The sequence below is a fragment of the Micromys minutus genome, assembly GCF_963924665.1.
Source record: "Micromys minutus genome assembly, chromosome: 3".
In the NCBI taxonomy this organism is placed as follows: domain Eukaryota; kingdom Metazoa; phylum Chordata; class Mammalia; order Rodentia; family Muridae; genus Micromys; species Micromys minutus.
The window spans coordinates 84653184-84669969 of record NC_137972.1 but is presented as its reverse complement, the minus strand read 5'-3'; the positions used below and the strand labels follow the sequence as shown (position 1 = coordinate 84669969).

Sequence of the window (16786 nt, the reverse complement as noted above, 5' to 3'; positions counted from 1 at the left end):
TTTTCTCCCCATGGTTCCCTCCCCAGCACTACAGTGACCAGGCATTGTGGTACAGATCTTGGAGGTGAAGACAGGAAAACTGGAAGTTCACGGTCATTTTTAGCTACATGACAAATTTGAGGCCAGCCTATACTACACAGCAATCTCAAAACAAAACACTCACACCATCTGGGGGGGTGGGGTTCAAGAATATTGGGAGTTGTGAATATTAGAAGTAGATGAATGTGTAACTGGTTCACCCAGTCCCCAACCATAGCCTCCAGAAAGATCCTAACACTTCAGCCAGATGTTCCAAGACCCTGAGAAATGACAGCCATAAGGGGATCTTTGGAAATGCCAAGAGTAAACCTCTTGGAATGGAGTAGGTGGAGTGAGCAACTGCCATCCGTTGTGAATGTTCAGTAAAGAAATTTCTGCAGAGATCTCGTTGTCAGTTTCTTCCTAGGTAGTGGAGTGCTCATTTAAGGAGCAATGGTAGGGAGTAGGAATTTGTCGATGCTGATCTGGTCACTGGGGTTTCATATTATATACATCAAATTACACCCAGGATCCATACTACAAGAAAAGTATAGACTTAAGCTGGGGTCTTCTGCCTTGGGACTTTCTCACCTCTCACCAGTTGAGATGTTGTTTCAGATGAGTTTCCTGGTTCTAAATTGAGGATGTACCATTGGGCAGTGGCCACAAGCTGAACCCTCAAGTCCTGTTCTAGGAGTATGTTAGTCTTACAGGAAGATCCATTCATTCATTCATTCATTCATTCATTCATTCATTCATTTATCTGTATATGAGTTCACTGTAGCTGTCTGTCTTCAGAAACACGAGAAGAGGGCACCGGATCCCATTACGGATGGTTCTGAGTCACCATGTGGTTGTTGGGAATTGAACTCAGAACCTCTGGAAGAGCAGCCAATGCTCTTAACCCTCTCCAGCCCAGGCAGGGTTCCTTATTAACCAGAGACTGCTGGTGTTGCCTTATGATAAAATATTCCTTGTGGCCCTTCTGGGAGCAGGTGGATCTTAAACAGGGGCCTGCCCTGGAGGATGATACGCAACAAGGGGCTAGCAGGTACCTACTAAGAACTGGACGAATAGATTGAAGAATACCTTGAACCCCCTGGCCAATTTTGTTGAGAAGGCTATATGTGCTTGACAGAGCAGTGTGAAAAGGGAAGGAAATTATTATTTACAAACCTGGACTTCAAGTGTCACAGGCACAGCCCGGCAGGACCCTCCGCGAGTTACTCAGTATCTCCCGCCGTACATTGGAATTTGGTAGCATCCGTGTGCTCAGTTGCATCCTAAAAGTTTGTTTTGCAAAGTACATTGTGATCATTGATCCAGGAGCTTATTATGCACCGCGAGCAGGAGACTTGAGTTTCTCCTTCCTCTTCCAGTAGAGCTTTCCCAGCATGGAAGCCAGGAAATGTCCTGAAGAAGCTGAAGCTTGTGCAGAGTTGGGCTGGAGCCAAGGTCCAGCGCGCCCGAACAGAGCGACACGCCTACCTGACTTCTCGCGGGTGCGCGCGGGTGCGCGCGGGTGCGCGCGGGTGAACACGGGTGCGGGAGGGGCGAAGAGCAGTGCGGGAAGGCGGAGTCCGCCGGGAAAACGAAACAGAGCGAACTGGCCGGGCCCTGACTTCCACCGGCGGTAGCAGCAAAGTGATCGGAGCGCGACGAAATTTCACAGGCAGCACCTGAAACACAATTCGAATCCTGCGCCAGGGCGCGGGCCACTGTCCGGATCCAGAAAGTCGGTAAGACCTGAGGGTTATTGTCCCTTTAGGTCCCATTCCAGTTGCAAGAAAAGTGACCCAGAAGGAAAATGACAAGCCTGATGACTTGAAACTCCGGGGGGTGGGGGTGGGGTGGGGAGAGATCTAGAATGACCCAAAGACTGAATTCTGGGACAAGACTTTGTGCTGCACAGTTAGGGCATTCCAATTAGCAGTCCCCTGTGACAACCGGGTCCTGCCCCTTTCTTCACTGTGTTCTCCATGCACCGGAGTTTCCTTCTCCTCCGAACCCGAGGCTTGCTTTCCTGCTCTGACCTCCCTCACACCAGCCCCTATGGTCAGACAAACCTCCCCAGTGCCCACCGCTTTCAGACTTACTTGGTGCTTCTGGGCCATGGCCAAGCATACTCCAACTCCTGGGCCTTGATGCTGCCTTGTTTCTACTTCCTGGAAAGCCCTTCCCCCAAGTGACTTCACTGGCAGATCTCTGTCTATCCAATTCTTCTCACAGAGCCAATTATGAGTAGCCTTCCCCAAGCTAGAAACTCCACTCTGCCCTTGCAGCCTGCCCCCGCCCCGCATTTTTCTCAATTTTCCAACTAGTACTTAGTACTAGAATTTGTCTTTCCCCCTCTACCAGTAAGATCTCAAGAGCAGTTTTCATTGGCTTGTGTAAGCCCAGCACCTGATCCCTGACGGGTGCTCATTACATGTATGTAACGGACGGTAATTCATAAATAACCTTGAATTCTAGAGAAACGAGATTCCCTGTTGCGCCTTCAGTACTTACAGGGCTAGAAGTTAAGGATCCTCTCCAGGCTAGTGCCCAGGACCTTAGAATCTTGTGCAGACTGTGCTCCTGATCTTCATCTTGCCCTGTGAACCTGGCGTGGCAAACATTGCAGCTTGCTCCTTTAGATATCACGTACTAGTTGAATGCATGTTGTATGGGAAACAGCTGCTGGAAGGGGCTCAGCCTTCTGGGGCCCTTACAGTCTTCAGGGAGGAGAGAGACCAGGGTCTTCAGGACATAGGTGACACAGGCAGGTGGCATGTGTTGGTGCATGTGATGGACTGCTCTTTGGGTGATCGACTGAGAGGCGGGAACTGCTTCCTGGTGAGCGTGCCGATCCCTTTACAGAGCAGTCTCGCCGTTGAATATGGTTGGCAGGCAGAGTGATACTAGTTGCTCCTGCAGTATTACAGGAGGCCAGCCCATCCTGAGAGGTGAATAAAATTGCCCATAGACAGAGGGACCCATCTCCTGGGAGCGTGAATTGGGAGGCAGATACCTTGGCATTCATTCACCGATGGATTCATTTATTCATTTGTACCAAGCCCTTATTAGAACTCTGGTGCCTTCCTTCCTTTTTTTTTTTTTTCCCCAGTTAAAACTGCTATATTTATTTTTAAAGAATTTATTTACTTTTTATTTTTAATTATCTATGTATCTGTGTATGAGTATGTGCATAGGGATGCAGTTTCCTTGGAGGTGCTAGATTCCTGAAAGCTAGAATTACGAAGAGGTTTGAGCTGTCTGCCATGGGTGCTGAGAACCAAACTTGGATTCTCTGGGAAAGCGGCGGTGCTCTTAACGGCTGGGCCAGCCTTCTAGCTGTACAGTTGCTTATTCAGTTTTATATTCTTTATTATTTATGTGTGTGTGTGTGTGTGTGTGTGTGTGTGTGTGTGTGTGTGTGTACATGTGCTTCAGGGAGCCTGTCAAGGTTACAGGACAACTTGTGGAAGTCGGTTCTCCTTCTACTATGTAGGTCCCAGGGATTGAACTCAGATGGTCAGTCTTTGCAGCAAGCTCCTTTACCTGCTGACCCATCTTGCCAACCCTGGTGGAAAGCATCACTGTGTAGGTAGAATGTAAAGTCACAGCCTGGAGGTGATCACCAGGAGAGAAGGAAAGTACAGAATAGAAAGAGACTTGAGGACCCTGGACAATATTTAGATGAGAAGAAGATGAAGAGGAACCAGAGAAGGTAGAGAAGGCCCAGCTTTGAGAGAACAGAGGAAACCCACAGAGCAGGTGTCTCAGAGACCTAAGCTAAGGGGTGGGGATGGAGGTGGGAACAAGTGACCAAAATTGAACTATTGGATTTGACAATGAATGAGCCACTGGGACTCTCACAAGAGCAGCCTTGGCCTGTCAAGGCTCCAGGATCAAATGATACTTTGAGACCCTTTAACACCCATATGTTGTGGTGACCTCAACCATACTATTTTGGTGCTACTTCATAACTGTAATTTTGTTGTTATGAATAATAATGTAAATCCTGACCTCTGTGAAAGGGATCGAAACCCACAGGTTGAGAACCACTGCTTTTACAAATCCTCAAGGTGTGAAGAATCTTGTTTAAAATGTACAAAGTAAAGTTACATTTCATGTGGTGTTGAGAATCAACCTTGGGGCTTTGTGAAGGATACATAAGCCCTCTACCAAAGGAGCTGTTTCCAAATCCATTGAGCCTGTTGTTTTAAATTTTCCAATTCATTTTTAAACAGATACACAGAAACGAAAATTTCCAGATTAGGCATTAGGTGATCTTTTGATAATATTGATAACATTGTATAATGTTAAATCAGGTATAATGTATCCGTACCCAGAAGCACTTTTCTTTTTCTTTTTTAACTTTATTTGAAAAAACAAAGATAAAAGAAAAGAATTTTAAAACATTTTTGCATAAATGTATACAAATACAATTGTGTCATTGCTTGGTTTTTTTTTTTTTTTCTCTTTTTTTTAAGGTTTGATACTCTACATTAAGGTCTTACTAGTTACAATGAGCAAAAAGTACATGTAAAACAGGATGTAACCCGGAATTAGTCAACATTTTCTTGGTGTGTAAGGATTGAGCATGATGGTTTTTTTGTTTGTTTGTTTGTTTTCTTTTCTTTTCTTTTCTTTTCTTTTTTTCTTGAACTTCACACAGTCTGTGGGTTGTTTCTGGGGCAGTCCGAGTCTCTGGGGTTAGCATCCCACTATCAGTGACTGCATATTATATCTGTTCTTTTGTGACTGGGTTATCTCACTCAGGATGATATTCTCTTGATGCAGCCATTTTCTTAAGAATTTGGTTAAGTCATTGTTTCTGATGGCTGAGTAGTACTCCATTGTGTAAATGTACCACACTTTTTGTATCCATTCATCTACTGAAGGACATCTGGGTTCTTTCCAGCTTCTGGCTATTACAAATAAAGCTGCTATGAACATTGTGGTGTATGTATCTTTGTTGTATATTGGAGTGTCTCTGGGGTATATGCCCAGAACTGGAATAGCTGGATCTTTAGGTAGTACTGTCCAATTTTCTGAGGAATCACCAGACTGATTTCCAGAGAGGTTGTATCAGTTTACAACCCCACCAACAGTGGAGAAGTGTTCCTCTTTCTCCACAGCCTCGGCAACATCTGCTGTCATCTGAGTTTTGGATCTTGGCCAATCTGACTGGTGTGAGGTGGAATCTCAGGGTTGTTTTGATTTGTATTTCTCTGATGGCTAAGGATGTCGAGCACTTCCTTAGATGTTTCTCAGTCATTCCATATTTCTCAATTGAGAACATTTTGTTTAGCTCTGTACCCCATTTTTATAGGGTTATTTGATTCTCTGGTGTCTAGCTTTTTGAGTTCCTTGTACACCTTGGATATTAGGCTTCTATCTGATGTGGGGTTGGTAAAGATCTTTTCCCATTCTGTTGGCTGCCGTTTTGTTTTCATGACAATGTCCTTAGCTTTACAGAAACTTTGCAATCATATTAAGTCCCATTTGTTAATCTTTGACCTTAGAGCTTGAGCCATTGGTGTTTTGTTCAGAAAATTTTCTCCTGTGCCTATGTGTTCTAAGGTTTTCCCTACTTTCTCATCTAATAGTTTCAGTGTATCTGGTTTAATGTGGAGATCTTTGATCCACTTACACTTGAGCTTTGTACAAGGAGATAAGAAAGGGTCTATTTTAATTCTTTTGCATGCTGAGTGCCAGTTGGACCAGCACCATTTGTTGAATAGGCTATCCTTTTTCCATTGAATGTTTACAGCTCCTTTGTTAAAAATCAGGTGACCATATACGTGAGGGCTCATTTCTGGATCTTCTATTCTATTCCATTGATCCACGTGCCCATTTCTGTACCAGTACCATGCAGTTTTCAGCACAAATGCCTTGTAATATAGCTTGATGTCAGGGATAGTGATTCCCGCATTTGTTTTCTTGTTCTTGAGGAAGGATTTCGCTATTCTAGGTCTATTGTTATTTCAGATGAAATTGCACATTGATCTTTTTAACTCAATGAAGAACTGGGTTGGAATTTTGATGGGGATTGCATTGAATCTGTAGATTGCTTTTGGTAGGATGGCCATTTTTAAAATGTTGATCCTTCCAATCCATGAGCATGGGAGATCTTTAGATTTTCTGAGATCTTCCATGATTTCCTTCTTTAGAGGTTTGAAGTTCTTGTCATACAGGTCCTTCACTTGCTTAGTTAGAGTCACACCAAGGTATTTCATAGTTTTTGTGACTATTGTGAAGGGTATCTTTTCCCTAATTTCTTTCTCCACATGTTTGTCCTTTGAATATAGGAAGGCTACTGATTTGTTTGAGTTAATTTTGTATCCAGCCACCTTGCTGAACTTGTTTATCAGCTGTAGGAGTTCTCTGGTGGAATTTGTGGGGTCACTTAAGTACACTATTGTGTCATCTGGAAAGAGTGATGTTTTTATCTCTTCCTTTCCGATTTGTATCCCCTTGATATCCTTTTGCCGTCTAATTGCTCCAGCCAGGACTTCCAGTACTATGTTGAATAGGTAGGGGGAGAGTGGGCAGCCTTGTCGAGTCCCTGATTTTAGTGGGATTGCTTCAAGTTTCCCACCGTTAAGTTTGATGTTGGCTGTTGGTTTGCTCTATATTGCTTTTATTATGTTTAGGTATGGACCTTGGATTCCTGTTCTTTCCAGGACTTTTAACATGAAGGGGTGTTGAATTTTGTCAATGCCTTCTCAGCATCTAGTGAGATGACCATGTGATTTTGGTCTTTGAGTTTGTTTATATGGTGGATTACATTGATGGATTTCCTTATATTAAACCATCCCTGCAGGCCAGGGATGAAGCCTACTTGGTCATGGTGAATGATCGTTTTGATGTGTTCTTGGATTCGGTTTGCAAGGATTTTGTTGAGTATTTTTGCATCAATATTCATAAGTGAGATTGGTCTGAAGTTCTCGTTCCTTGTACGGTCTCTGTGGTTTAGGAACAGGGGTTATTGTAGCCTCAAAAAATGAGTTAGGTAGTATTCCATCTGATTCTATCTTGTGGAATAGTTTGGAGAGTATTGGTGTTATGTCTGCAATAAATGTCTGATAAAATTCTGCACTGAAGCCATCTAGACCTGGGCTTTTTTTGGTTGGGAGGCTTTTGATGACTTCTTCTATTTCTTTAGGTGTCATGGGATTATTTAGATGGTTTACCTGGTCCTGGTTTAACTTTAGGATCTTGTATCTGTCTAGGAATTCATCCATTTCCTCCAGATTTTCCAACTTTGTGGAGTATAGGCTTTTCTGGTAAGATCTGATGATTTCTTGAATTTCCTCAGGTTCAGTTGTTATGTCTCCACTTTCCTTTCTGATTTTGTTAATTTGTATACTCTCTCTTTGCTCTCTAGTTAGTCTGGCTAGGGGTTTATCAATCTTGTTGATTTTCTCAAAGAACCAGCTCTTGGTTTTGTTGATTCTTTTGATGGTTCTTTTTGTTTCTATTTGGTCTATTTCTGCCCTAATTATGATTATTTCTTGCCATCTACTCCTCTTGGGTGTATCTGCTTCCTTTTGTTCTAGAGCTTTTAGCTGTGCTGTCAAGTTGCTGATGTATGCTCTCTCCAGTTTCTTTATGGAAGCGCTCAGGGCTATGAGTTTTCCTCTCAGTACTGCTTTCATTGCATCCCATAGGTTTGGGTATGTTGTATTTTCATTTTCATTGAATTCTAGAAAATCCTTAATTTCTTTCTTTATTTCTTCTTTGACCCTGCTATCATTTAACAGAGCATTGTTTAGTTTCCATGTGTATGTGGGCTTTTTGTTGTCTTTGTTGTTGTTAAAGACCAGCCTTAGACCATGGTGATCTGAGAGGATGCATGGGAGTATTTCAATCTTCTTATATCGATTGAGGCTCGTTCTGTGTCCAATTATGTGGTCAGTTTTCAAGAAGGTGCCATGGGGTGCTGAGAAGAAGGTGTATTCTTTTACTTTAGGATGATATGTTCTGTAGATATCTATTAATTCCAGTTGGTTCACAGTCTCTGCTAGTTTTACAGTGTCCTTGTTCAGTTTCTGTTTCCATGATCTGTCCATTGGTGAGAGTGGGGTATTAAAGTCTCCCACTATTATTGTGTGGGGTGAAATGTATTTTTTGAGCTTTAGTAGGGTTTCTTTTATGAATGTGTGTGGGTGCTTTTGTATTTGGAGCATTTCTGTTAAGGATTGAGATTTCCTCCTGACAGATTTCCCCTGTAATGAGTAAAAAGTGTCCTTCCTTATCTTTTTTGATAACTTTTGGTTGGAAATTTACTTTATTCGATATTAGAATAGCCACTCCAGCTTGCTTGTTGGGGCTGTTTGCTTAGAAGTTTTTTTTCCCAAACTTTTACTCTGAGATAGTGTCTGTCTTTGTCTCTGAGATGAGTTTCCTGTATGCAGCAAAAGACTGGATTTTGTTTATGTATCCATTCTGATAGCCTATGTCTCTTTATTGGGCAGTTGAGTCCATTTATGTTAATAGATATCAAGGAATAGTGGTTGCTGTTTCCTGCTATTATTGCTTTTGTAGGTTGAGTTGTGTCTGTGACTCTTTCTTCTTTTGGTTTTCTTGCTTAGGAGTTTTCTTGTTTTTACCAGGATGTAGTTCTCCTCATTGTATTGGGTTTTCCACCTATAATTCGTTGTAGTGCTGTGTTTGTGGTCAGATATTGTGTAAATTTAGATTTGTCTTGAAACATCTTCATCTCTCCATCTATGGTGATTGATAGTTTTGCTGGGTATAGCAGCTTGGGCTGGCACTTGTGCTCTCTTAGGGTGTGCATGATGTCTGTCCAGGCTCTTCTAGCTTTCATAGTCTCTGTTGAGAAATCGGGTGTGATTCTGATTGGTCTGCCTTTATATGTTATCTGACCTTTTTCCCTTACTGCTTTTAGTATTCTTTCTTTTCTTTGGGCACTTGGTGTTTTGACTATTATGTGTCGGGAGGTATTTCTTTTCTGGTCCAACCTATTTGGAGTTCTGAAGGCTTCTTTTATGCTCATGGTCATCTCATTCTTAAGGGTAGGGAAGTTTTCTTCTACAATTTTGTTTTAGATATTTACTGTGCCTCTTAGTTGATATTCTTCTCCCTCTTCTATTCCAATTATCCTTAGGTTTGGTCTTCTCATTGTGTCCTGGATCTCCTGGACATTTTGGGTTAGGAGCTTTTTGGTTTTTGCATCTTCTCTGGCTGTTTTGTCTATGTTTACAATGTTGTCTTCGGCCCCCGAGATTCTCTCTTCCATCTCTTGTAGTCTATTGGAAATGCTTGCTTCTGTGACTCCTGATTTATTTTTTAGGTGTTCTACCTCTAGGGTTATCTCTTTTAGTGTTTTCTTTATTGTGTCAATTTCCATTTTTAATTCCCTCTTCCATTCCTTCATCTCTTTGGTTCTGTTTTCCTCTAGTTCTTTGAGTACTTTGAGTGTTTTTCTTGTTTCCTCTTTAAAAGCTTCTGATTCTTTTTGCTTTTCCTCCCGTTCTTGTTTAAGTATCTCTATCAGCGTCTTGAGGTATGATTTCAGGTCTGCGACTTCTTTTTCTGGAGTGTTTGGAATTCCGATGTTTGCTGTTATGGGAGAGCTGGGTTCTGTTGTTGCCAGGTTGTTTTGGTTTCCTTGGGATATACTCTTTCACTTTCCTCTTGCCATCTTGTTGTCAGTGATATGTTCTTGCCTTTCCCTTGTATCTGGTCTGTGTCCCTGGATCTCCACTGGTTCAGGTGGCAGATGGGCCGAGCCCTGTTCTGTACCCCAGAATCGCCGGGTGGGAACAGAGGTCCCAATGCTGGGTTCCTGGTCCCTGGATCAGGCAGGGCGGGGGTGCGCTTTCCGTGCACACTCGGCAGAGATCTCTCTGCTCCCTGGCTGCTCAGATCCCCCTCTCACCAGTCCTTAACCTTTGGGAACTCCAGAAGCATTTTTCTTCCTTTCTCCTGGGAACATTTCACCTCTTTGTTTGGCCATTGCTGTGTATTTGTTGAAGAAATAGCACTCAAGTTCTTTGCCTTTTTTTTTATAAGTGTGTGTGTGTGTGTGTGTGTGTGTGTGTGTGTGTGTGTGTGTATGTGTGAGTGTATGTGTGTGTACGTGTGTGACACAGTTATATGTGTATTGTATGTATATGTACATAGTCATGTGTAATTTTAATTTTTTTCAAAACCTATTTTTATGATGCTTCTTAAATGTTTTAACCTTTCTTTTAGCCCACCACCCATCAGAGGTAGTGGAAAAGAAAGGTTATGGGGGAAGTGGACCTGTTTAGAAAGGTTCTTTGGAGTAACTTTTGTCTGTGTTGTCTGCAAACTGGCAGTTTAGTTCACAGGTCAGCAGTAGCAACAGCAGCTCAATCGACCCACAAACACTTCACAGATACACCAGTAGTCCAGGTCAGTAGAGCTGGGATAGCCAACAGCAATGGTGGCACGACCTAGCAGAGACAGCCAGGCCTCAGCCTCAGTAAGAGTCAGCCAGAGGGACCAGAAGGAACAACAGGAGTTCTCAGCTGTGTCTCTCTCAAGGAAGCGAAGCTCAGTGAAGACACCACAGCTACAGGCTTTGTACATCTAGCTTCATAAGCGAACCAAGCTCAGCCTTTGTCACTGACAACCGAGTCTATTTACATCCCTCCAAACATTATGTCCTCCACCAGTCTTGCCTCAGCACGTGCATCTGACGTCACTCTGCCTATCAACATGAGTCTGTGGAAGTGACAAGAAACTGAAAATCACCATCAAAAATGTTTTGGTGCATTTCTCTCTATGGAGTTCGGACAAATGCAGCTCAACCAAACATGGAAAGCAGACCAATACATGTGTGTTGTTAGTAAAGAATCTTGTATCACGTTTGTTTTCATAGAACTTCTTTTTACCTATGTCCACTTCAGCTAAACATTTGTTCCTTCATGCCTTTGCCCCAACAAAGCACCATCCAACCGACTTTTCAAAGAACCCTTAAGTTTCCACTTTAGCCATGTGTATATATAGTTGTGTGTATACATGCATATATGAGTGTACATGTATTCATGTATGTAGTCATGTGTGCATATGTGTGCATGTAACATAAGGCACTATATGTACATATAGCTCTGTTTTGGCCATATAAGCTATAATTCTACTCCTGTATATTTTATACTTTCTCAGGCAGGTGGACAGACTGGAACATCTCACTTCTTGGAAGCCAGGAGTAGAAAAGGGGCATGGCCAGTAGTTTTTGAAAGCAGATGGTCTAGGAGGAGAGGAAGAAAGATTTTGACATATTTTTTTTTCTAAATTCATGTAGGGCTAAGACAAGTCACGCAGAGAAGGGCCCCCGTCTCCTGTGGTCTCCTAATGGTGGGTTGGAAACATCAGATTTAATACTGTCTGTTGGTGTCACATTGTAGGCACCTCTTCCTCTGCAGGTCACCGGGGAAGGAAAATGGCCAATGACACACCCGGTTTCTACATGGACAAACTTAATAAATACCGCCAGAAGCATGGAGTAACAATTATGTATAAAGAACTTTCTATTACAGGACCTCCACACGACAGAAGGTAGGCTGCTGTCAGGAAAGGTGTGGTTAGGGCCAGGGAGATGACTCAGTGGGTAAGAGTTCTTACTGTGTAAGTATGAAGACCTGAGTTTGAATCCCTAGCACCCACATAAAAAGTGGAGTGTGCCTAAGTGCATCCCTGTAAATCCAGAATTGGGTAGGGCAGAGACACCAGCCTAATGCTAAATTCAGTGAGGGACCCTGTCTTAAGGAAATAAGACAGAGAGTGATAGGATTACCTGGAATCCTTCTCTGACCTCTGGGAACATATGGGTAACTCACTCCCCCAGCACGTGCATAAACCACATACAATCTACTGAACACTCACACTAAAAAAGGGGGTGTGTGTGGAAGGAACGTGTGATCCATGAAATGGAAGTGCAGCATGTAGCTCAGTAGTAGTAGAGCATATGCGTAGAACACACAAGTCCTCAGTTCAATTCCGGGTACACAGTAAAACAAACAGACAGACAATAAGAGCTCTGTCCCTGTGAAGTGAAGACACCGCTCTGGTGCAGTTCGGATGTTGCTGCTTCAGCTCCATAGCCAAGCTGTCTGAGTCCTGTGAGAGTCCCTAAACCTCAGAAGCCTGGAGATAGAGGCTGGACTGATGACTTAGTGAGGGAACACGTTTGCGGCCAAGCTGGGGACCTGGGTTTTTCTCTGGAACCCACATGTTGGAAGGAGATACTAGATTTCCAAAACTTGTCCTCTGACTTCCAACAAGCGTGTTCTATCATGAATGTACAGGCAACACATACAACTCATACACTCCAACCCACCTCCACACCAAATAAATACATATGTACACACACATACTCACATAATACATACAGAGTACACACGTACATACATAACACATACACACATAATACATTCATAATGCATACATAATACATATATAATACATAAAAAAACCCACTAAGCTCATGCTTATAATCCTAGCACTTAGGCATCTGAGGCAGGAAGGTTGTGAGTTTGAGGCCAGCCTAAGTTATATAGTAAGACACTGTATCTAAAAAAGTAAATAAATAATAAATAACAAGAACAATAAAGAAAAGAAAAAAGTACATATTTCTCCCTGCTCTGAGAAGATATTGTTATTGGGGGTAGGTGCATAAAGTCTGTAGTGAGTGTGGGTTCAAATCCTGAAAGGTACTTGTGGGTTGATGGCAACTAGAGCGCTTGTCCTTAGCTAAATTACAAATTTTGATGTGTTGCAAATACTGTCTTTTTAACCAGGTTTATATTTCAAGTTATAATAGACAAGAAGGAATTTCCAGAAGCGGAAGGTAGATCAAAGCAGGAGGCAAAAAATGCTGCTGCTAAATTAGCTGTCGATATACTTACTAATGAAAACAAGGTGAGTGGTTGCCTGTTACCCTTAGTTAAAGGGAATCTCTCTCTCTCTCTCTCTCTCTCTCTCTCTCTCTCTCTCTCTCTGTGTGTGTGTGTGTGTGTTTTCTCTCAGGGAGAAATTATGAATGTCTGTGTATGACCATTTGTTCAAAGCCTTACTTCCTTTTTTCCCTCTCTGCATTCCTCCAGAGTAACAAATACACCAGGAAATTTGTTGGCAAGGCTGTGTACCTCTGAGAGCCAACTTACATGCTTTGAAGCACGAATAAAGTTGAGACTGTTCGGTAGGAGATGGGCTGGGCTGACAAGGGCTAGGAGGGGGCCTTTCCACCTCAGCAAACAAAACGGAGACAGCCGTGCAAGACCTGGTAGGGAGAGCGAGTCTCCTTGAGGGAGATCATAGAGAGCCAACACCCAAGGCACTGCATCCCTGAAGATGTAACCAGGGTAAACGGCACACAAAGCAACAACTGCAAAACAGATCCATTTTGTCTCTGTGGAGGTGGGAGAGGTGTGTGGTGCAGTGTACTTAGCATGTGCAAGGCCCTGGGGACAATTCTCTAACATAAAATAAACAAAGCTATCTGAGATATTTGAGCAGAACATTTTTTGTGAAATAAGACATGATATTAGATACGACTAACTTCATCAATAGAGGAAAATACAGAAGTACCAAAAGCAACACTGATCCCAATGAAAGCTGGGAAGACAGTGGGGGGGGATTTTTAGAAACAGGGAAGCAGATGATAAAAAGTTTGTTTTTCTATGACAATGTCAAAACCAGGCGCTGGAGCAGTGGGTGTGGAAGGAGACGTAGTATGGTAAGTGTGTGAGATGAGAAAGTTTTACCGTCTAACACACTCATGGATGATTTTACTCGAAATGCAATTCTTACAATCAATTCAAAAGCAGCTAATGGAAAGCACTAATTCTCTTATTAGTAAGCAAAAAAAAAAATAGTCAAAGGTTAGATAGATAGAGTACCTTTCCTCTCTCAGCGTTGATGAAAGACAGTAATAACAACGGTGGAGATTTGTGTAAAAGAACACAAAAATCAATGAAACAAGTGACCAAACCAAGCTCCTTGGGAAGATTAATGAAGGAGAAACTGATCTGATGGGAACCGTGAAGGCGGGGATCATAATATTGCTGCCTCTGCCCGCGTCTTTTCCATCAAGCTGAGACCAACACAGAGCATTCCTTCTGGGTGCAGCATGCAGGAAAGCGTTCAGAGGGCGAAGAAGGGGGGTGTGGCTAGAAAGGGCTCACATGTCCGAAGTATACTGCTCTTAGCCAGGACTGGAACTAGGTTCCCAGCATGTTGGGGGCTCTCAACCAACTGCCTGTAACTAGCTCCAAGGGATCGCGATGCTCTGCCGGCCTCCTGGGGGCAGCTCTGTACTTGTGTGCAAGCACACACATGCATACCTACATTTTTAAATAAATAAAGGTAATAAAAGACTTTAGCCCGGTGTGTTCTGGTTTGGTAAGGCGGTCTGGCTTCAAGCTCTCTGTGTAGCTCAGGCTGGCTTCAGGTTGTGTAGCTCAGGTTGGCCCAGGCTTTCTTCGTAGCTTGGGCTGGCCTAAGATTCACTGTGTGGGTCCAGCTGGCCTTGATCATTTTGCACACCTGGCTTTTCTTAATGAAGTTATAAAAGGAAACGGAGGGGCTTAACAAATTGCATATTTATAAATGGCTTGGGGAGTATATTTTAAGTGTCTGTGCCATTAAGAAAAAAGAAAAAAAAAAAAAGGAAGAGGAGGGAATGAAAGGTGATCTGTATGGTAATTATCTGAAATCAGCTATTGTGCAGCATATATATATTTTAAAACATTGCATTATATATAAAAATATATTTTAATGTGCTCTTTAGGAGTGTTTAATTAAAAGAATTTATCTTTGCAGATTTTTTAACACATAGTTCACTTTTAATAACAACCTATAACTAGGAAATCTATAACATGTTAGTTGTCTTTCATGTTACTTGTTTAGTAATTTCATAAGATAATTCATGATCTGTATTAAGCACATCTTTTTCTCTTTGTAGGTGGATACTCACACAGATGCTGCCGAACAAGATTCTTTTGTTGGGAACTACATAGGCCTTGTCAACAGTTTTGCCCAGAAGTTAAAGCTGCGTGTAAATTATGAACAGTGTGACCCCGACTCTCAGTTGCCTCAAAGGTGAGACTTCTACTGTTTCACTGTATGTGAGCAAAGAAACCGAGGCATTTCATACGTGGTTTTCCAGAAGTATTTGCCCCTTTTCTATATTCACTATGGAAGGTTTTGAATGATTTATAAACATCTCTTTGATTAAAACACCCAATTCCTGGGGTAAGAGAGTATGGTTCCTCTTTTTATCTTGTTGCTGGGATATGTAAACTCCACTCAGGCAGAACAAACAGGAGGGCTCTGGACTAGCTTCCATCTTCTCTGACATCCTGATGCTGGGGTCTGGGGGCCCCAGCCTAGGTGAGATTCTGGTGGCTAAAGCTGAGGCAGCAGGAATTCCCGGATTCCCGGAGGGGGGGTGGTGAGGGAGGGGGTCGGAGGAGTGTCTACATCTGGAGGGCATTAGCATGGGGAACTCTGTTCTGTGCTGTGTAACTAGTGGCCTCAATCTTCATGCGGAGTGTCGTAGTCTTGTGTTCAAGGACAGAAACGCCTACCGTTCTATCAGGGTTCCTCAACCTTACAGTTTTTGTCTGATGTGCCACAGTTCCATTCACCTCATAGGAGAGATGGCTCAGCTGTTAAAAACACTGAATGCTCTTCCAGAGGACCCAGGTTCAATTCCCAGCACCCACATGGGAGCTCACAACTGTCTGTAACTCTAAGATCTGATGCTCTCACACAAACATACATGCAGGCGAAACGCCAAATGCACATAAAATAAAAATAAATTTAAAAATTAAAAATTTTTTTTCTGAGGCTCTGGGGTCTATTGCAATCAACTTTGCCTTCTTTTCCCACCCTCCCACCCCTGCCCCATGGGTTTATTTTCTGAAATTTCAGTTACCTTTGGTCAACCAGACAGACAGCTTGGTATAGAAAGCTATTTTGAGAAGACCACTTTCGAAAACCTAGAAGTAGGGCACTAGTAATACTAGTGTATTATTGGCTGTTAACCTTTTTACTATGCCTAGGTTATGAGGTAAACTTTATCATAGGAAGGTATACGACCAACAGTGTTCATTTCTAGGGCTCCATACATTCCATGGTTTCTGTCATCCACTAGCCCCCTGTCGATAAGAGGGGACTGCTGGTTTTTGGAGGAGCATCTGAACAGTCTGCTAAACTTTTAAAAGAGTTGAGGATGCCCATGCATGAGGCATGCAGAGTTCTTCCCCTCCCCGAGGCCACGGTGACTGCAACTGTGTGAGAACCGTACTTAGAATGACTTCACCAGTCTCAGGGAGCTGCTTGTCTGAGGGCCTGCTCCTCACACCTGAACACACAGGCGCATAGCGTGGGTCAGCAGGAGTGATCTTAGTCCTTCTGTGTGAAGAGGGCAGCTGTGATGGATACGCTGTGTGAACAAGGGTTAGAACCTTAGGTCCTGAGCACATTGTCAGTGAGCTGTCCTCCCCAAAGGCCACAGTACTGTACCCTCACGGCTTAGCCCCTGTGAGCCTCATTCTACCAGCTGCTTTTCTTTCTTATTTTGAGCAGTTCTGGAAAAGGTGATGGATGGGTCTCTCCCTCTCCTATTTCCTCTACATCGTTTTACTTGGGGTTGAAAAGATTTCATTTGTTTGTTTGTTTGTAGTTTGCTATCTGATCTTTCAACGAAGCAAGAATTAGATGTTAGCTGGGAAACAGAAATAAGGGTATTAGCTGCCCCTGGTTATCCACATAGATTGGTGGC

General features: G+C 42.8%; 1 protein-coding gene across 1 annotated transcript in view; it reads left to right on the top strand.

Annotated features, from left to right (window-relative positions):
• Positions 1–1635: 1635 nt before the first annotated feature.
• EIF2AK2 (eukaryotic translation initiation factor 2 alpha kinase 2) overlaps positions 1636–16786 on the top strand; it is a 35174-nt gene continuing 20023 nt past the window's right edge. The window contains exons 1-4 of the mRNA XM_080915060.1: positions 1636–1757; positions 11406–11556; positions 12798–12918; positions 14963–15099. Of these exons, the coding sequence (XP_080771186.1) occupies positions 11441–11556; positions 12798–12918; positions 14963–15099 (374 nt within the window). The 5' untranslated portion in view covers positions 1636–1757; positions 11406–11440. The remainder of the gene's footprint in view (positions 1758–11405; positions 11557–12797; positions 12919–14962; positions 15100–16786) is intronic.